The sequence below is a fragment of the Ylistrum balloti genome, unplaced genomic scaffold (assembly GCF_031769215.1).
Source record: "Ylistrum balloti isolate Yb309-2 unplaced genomic scaffold, AGI_CSIRO_Ybal_v1 Utg370020, whole genome shotgun sequence".
NCBI classification, from domain to species: domain Eukaryota; kingdom Metazoa; phylum Mollusca; class Bivalvia; order Pectinida; family Pectinidae; genus Ylistrum; species Ylistrum balloti.
This window is the reverse complement of record NW_026782088.1, coordinates 204186-210185: the sequence shown is the minus strand read 5'-3', so window position 1 is coordinate 210185 and position 6000 is coordinate 204186. Positions and strand designations below refer to the sequence as shown.

At 30.6% G+C, this 6000-nt stretch overlaps 1 protein-coding gene across 1 annotated transcript in view; it reads left to right on the top strand.

Moving 5' to 3' along the window:
* LOC132548612 (hexokinase-2-like) overlaps positions 1-6000 on the top strand; it is a 50755-nt gene continuing 44755 nt past the window's right edge. The window contains exon 1 of the mRNA XM_060212483.1: positions 1-106. Within this exon, the coding sequence (XP_060068466.1) occupies positions 26-106 (81 nt within the window). The 5' untranslated portion in view covers positions 1-25. The remainder of the gene's footprint in view (positions 107-6000) is intronic.

Here is a 6000-nt window from a genome sequence, read left to right as displayed (position 1 = left end):
CTATCCCCGACCTTCATTTATGTGAATGAATATGTCCTTGTCTCAAGATGATGCCCTTCCAGCAAGTAAACGGGAATATTTCAAAAAGCCAGTTGACAGAAACTCTGTAAGTACATATTTTACATTTAAATCTTATTATAAATGTCACTGACAGCACGAATGTCGACTTGAAAATGTACGTGCAACGCTGCATGCACACGTGGGTTTCAACTTCGTATTTAGTTTTAATATTTCGTCATGGTGGTGAATTAAATACGACATCGTTTTCATTATTGCCCACGATCAATAATGCAAGCTACTGTAATTAATGAATAATAAGTAAGATTTTAATGATACAAGTGGTTCATCATTTGACATGTTTCTTGGGCAGTGGTGTAGCAAAACATTTTTAAGAGTGTATGCTTTCAAGAGAGGATCCAAGGGCGAAGCCCCGGTTAAGGGGATCTAGGGGTGCAGTAAGGTTAAAAAAGTAGGGCAAATATATCTCAATGGAATTCGAGTGTATGTTTAAGCATACAAGCATACATTATAGCTACGCCTCTGTTGGGTCCTAAAGCAATACATCATCTATGAAATGATACAGATTTGGTAAATGTGGATATAACTTTGATTTTGGTTAATGCCAGAGTACAACAGTGGGGCTGGTAAGGGACGTGCATTTTGTGTAATTTGCTTTTATAGTTGTACTACATATAGTAGTATACTTATAGGTGAGATGTATATACATATTAAATAACCAGTTCTTGGTAATCACTTGAACTTTTAATCACCTGTTTCTGGTAACTATTTGTTCTGATTAATCTCTTGTTCTTGGTAATTACCTGTACCCACCTGGTCCTGGTTACCATTCATTCTTGGTTACCTTTTGATCATGGTAACTGCTTGTAAGTGATGTCTGTCTAAATGATCTGGAGTTCACCTGTTAGTAGTGTTGGTCTGTGTATGTACCTAGAAATCACCTTTGACTAGTTTCTGTCTACCTGGGGACCACCTGTAACTGTTTTAAAGTTCGTACATAAGAAATACATGTAAATGATTTTGTTTGTACCTTAGAATTGCCATTAACTGGTGTCTGTCTTTACCTATGAATCACCTGTAACTTTTTTCCATCTGTACCTAAGAACCACCTATAACTGTTTTTTCCTGTTTGTACCTAAGAACTATCTGTAACTGGTGCCTGTCTGTACCTGAAAAACAACTTCAACTGGTTATGTTTCTGTCTGTACCTAAAAACCAACTTCAACTGGTTATGTTTCTGTCTGTACCTAAAAACCAACTTCAACTGGTTATGTTTCTGTCTGTACTTAAGAACTATCTGTAGATGGGTCCTCATTAGACCTGGAAACATCCTGTTTCTGGAACCTGTAACCAAATAATTCATGATGTCATTTACTGGGAAAAATGATTGTAGGGGTCTACACGCCTTGCCTTTTGAATGGTTTTGTGTATTTTCACTACCACTAACCAGGATATGTGACTGGTGAATTTTTCTGTATCATAGCAGCGACACAGACATATGATTACAGATGGAATGAAGATATTTATAATGTTCAAAGTAGTTTAAGTATCACAGATCTGATAAATAATGTGATTGTTTACAAGTTTCTCATTACTCATTCAGTTACACTTCTGACACATTTAATGAGAAGTTCAATCTACAAAATCATTTAAAAAAGAAAATAGATTATTTGTGAGACAGTTGTAATATATCATGCATGTTTAACATTAATTAGTTAAGTTTTTATTTGTAGCCATACAAATTTGTTCTTTAGTATCAAGACATTTAAACGTAATTGGGTTTCTGTAAAACAAATTCCAACTAAAAGTTCACATAAAGCACAATATTACAAGATTAGATATGATTACAAAACTGCAGTATTACAAGATAATATAACACATAAATTATTAGTATGATTAATAGTGCTACAAAAATACAATATTACAATATGATATAACACATTTACTATCAGTATAATTAATAGTGCTACGAAAATACAATATTACAATATGACATAACACATTTACTATCAGTATAAATAATAGTGCTACAAAAATACAATATTACAATATGATATAACACATTTACTATCAGTATAATTAATAGTGCTACGAAAATACAATATTACAATATGACATAACACATTTACTATCAGTATAAATAATAGTGCTACAAAAATACAATATTACAATATGATATAACACATATACTATCAGTATAAATAATAGTGCTACAAAAATACAATATTACAATATGATATAACACATATACTATCAGTATAAATAATAGGGCTACGAAAATACAATATTGCAATATGATATAACACATTTACTATCAGTATAAATAATAGTGCTACGAAAATACAATATTACAATATGATATAACACATTTACTATCAGTATAAATAATACTGCTACGAAAATACAATATTACAATATGATATAACACATTTACTATCAGTATGATTAATACAACTACATTAGAATATTTTAACACTGATATGATACATTTACTGTTTGTTACATTTACTTCTAAAAATCATGAAACTCAGAAACAACAATGTATCAGTCTGAGATGCTGATGTGAAGTATTTTTGACAATTTTGTTAAAACACTGAATGATTTCTGCTGATTAACCACAAAGCATCATGATATTTCACTGTCAGTTATTGGTCCTGGGATGGAACCTGACAAAGTTAGTTAAAAAAAAAGTGGCTTTACCATATTCAAGTTCCATATTGATAAAATTCAGACAATTTTTGCTACTTAAAGGCTTGGAGAGTTTTTTATTTGAAAGTAGGCAGAATTATTGAATATAGCTTTATAATTCAGTTGTCTTGCTATGTTTGAAAATCATGAGTATTGAAGTCCTCCAGAAAAAGATCCGGTTGTATATGAATAAATTTTATATTGCAAAAGCTTTGACTATCAAATGGATGAATCTGGCCCATTTGGCCTCCTGTTATAGAATTGGCCATTATTAGTTGAGTAAATTTAAAACTTAATGCTATTTTGGTTACTTGTTAATTGTATACCTGTACAGTAGAATTCAGATGACAATATTACTATAAATGAAAATCGCGATATATCACTTTTTATGTTCTGATTGTAACAAATCTAATCAAGGAGATACATTGCTTTTCATCTTATAGTCCTTATGTAACTTCAGATGAAGCTGAAATGTTCACTTAAATAGAAAAAAAAGACAAAAACTTTCATGTTTCTTATTTATGTTGATAGCTTTCAGTTTTTCTTTATAATTCTAATTTATCACAACACTGATTCTACTATTTTAAAATTCTTTTCTCGAGATATTCTTAAAAAGATGGAAGGGGAATAACTCTGTTGGCCTCCAAAACTTTTTCCAGAGTAAAGTGGTTTCCAATTATAATGACCTAACTGACCCTAAATAAAATTATGGGGAGATGGTTTACGAAAATATCAAGATTCCAGTGAGTCACTTCATGGGAGTAGTTTGTTATTATGATTTTTTTTTCTTGTTTTTTTTTTTTTTTGACATCACATACAAATGTATGTTTTTATTATTAAGTTTAGTGTAGGGGGAACAAGTATATTTCTTTGGCTTCACAATATTTAAAGTCATGATAATTGCTACATAGAAATCACATTCAAATGGGAAAGATTTAATAGTTGTGACATATTACATGGAAAATTTACAAGTGAAAGTTATTCAGGTTAAGGAAAAGGAAATCTTAAATTGAAATGAAGGCTGCTGCTAGCCTTTTATAAATATTGTATCATTAAAGCACTATATATTGAAATTGGAGAATACCGAGAGGTTTAGTTTGAGATGTATCAGTAATTAACTATGTGGTACTTCAATTTGAAACATATTTTTTTTAAAGAAATATGCAGTATTAGTTCTCTGACAAGAGTGATAGTACATAATCAAAGAAATTCATCTATTTTTTGTTTTTCAATTTGTGCCTTTATAAAGGCAGAAATAGAACTGTAAAGAAAACAGAAATGTTGATAGATATGTACAGACGTCTTCAGGGTATAACCATGAAACAAAGTTGCTTATTAACAGTAGAAGTGAAGCAAAGCAGGCAATGAGGCCAGGTTCATCAATTTATTTTTCAACTGGTTTTGCCCCAACTAAAGCTTCTTTAAAACAAAGTTACAAAATTGAAACAATATATATCAATAAATAAAGCCATTGAAGATTGTCATATGCTTTTAAGAGATTTAAAAATCCTCTTTGTTATATGTAAGATACAAAGTTTTTTTCACATTTTTCTGATATTCCTATTTTTTGATAATGAAAATGAAAGTTAAAAAAAATCCAGGATTAGCTTCCTGCCATCCAGGAAAGTAGCTTTTGTAGCCACTAACATCAGGAGTTGATAGTATCTGTATATCATGACAAAAATATATCTGTTCTGATGAAATAGGTTTATTTTTACACGTGTACAATGTGTTACATTTAACAAAGATTGGATTATTTAGTGTGAAGTAATTTGATCAGTTTCCAAGTATTCTAATTTCCAATCTATGTATAGCAGCAAGTCAGAAGTTCTAATGGTCTACTTGAATAGTTTTTTTATGGAAATTCCTCTAATTTTTTTGACAGACTGGTTAAGATCATAAAAAGAGATAAAGTTTTTGACATATTTGCCTGAACTACTACATAACTGATTAACATAGGCCTAAATCAAATATCTACTCTATCTTTAGACTGGGACTGGTAACGCTCCAATGAAGTATTCACAAGATCACTGAACTAATGTAGGGAAATTTACACTGAAAACTTGTTTAGTGATCATGATGACTTCTGTCAGTGTAGTTATTAGGGGGATGTAAAATGAAACAAAATTTAATGATGCATCCATTTGAAGAGGTAAGTACAGTTATGGTTATATGTTTACAAAATATTAATTTTGATTTTTTTCAAAAGTTTTCTTACACTACTGAAATGTTTTTACTTTCAAGTCACTCTATATACATATTTATTGTGTGAACTGTATATATCAGTTGATGTTGTCCCCAAAATGATCTCATATCACTGAAGAGTTTACAGTTAAACAAGTGTATAGGAAATGTTTATCAATTCTGGAACAATATTGATTCAAAGATTCAATGAGGTTTGATGTTTAGATGCAACGTTTCGGTTACTGTTTACTGATTATTACCATCATTCTTGTTGAGTGGAATTTTTTCAAAGTGGTACAGCTACAAATAAGATTTTGGTAGTTTTTCAAGGGTTGATATATTTTTTTCTCTTTTTTTCCCCTTAGATTTGAGGAAATAAATTCAAGAAAAATAGACCTGTATCTTGAAAATAAAACTTGAGTTTGTATCATGACATTTTTCCCATCTGATCTTAATGACCTTGAGATGTATGATGATTTGTGTGATGACAGAAGGATTCAAATGAATCTTCCCTCCTGTGACTTTCCTCATCCGATAGAAATAATGTTTTCATCACTTCAAATGACCGCTGTACATGTACTTAAATTAGTGCAGTCTTATTTTAGCCATCTGGGGAGAACAAGATTTATAAGCACTGTATTAAATTCACTGAAAGACGACAAGAACATTTTTTAAAGTTGTGATCAGTAACTTTTCACTTATAGTTTTCTGTGTGTCGTTTTTCTGTGAAATGATCACAGAGTCATGGTTATAGAGAAACATTACCAAACAAGTGAGGTGATCATTCTAATGACCAATATATATAATATGATTGTATATTCTCTTGTATGTGTTCCTTTGTAATCTTCATACACATATTGATCATAAAAATGGCTGAAAGTCAAAGACAATCACTGCAGCCTTCTCCAATTCTCTTATGATTCCACAAAGCAACAAATCAAAGCTGTATTTATATATATTGTTACTGTATTGACACAGACTACAGTGTAATTATTACTACACACAGTGAACTTCACACACAACAGTAGTGTAATTATTATGTATCACAACTTCACACATAACAGTAGTGTAATTATTATGTATCACAACTTCACACACAACAGTAGTGTA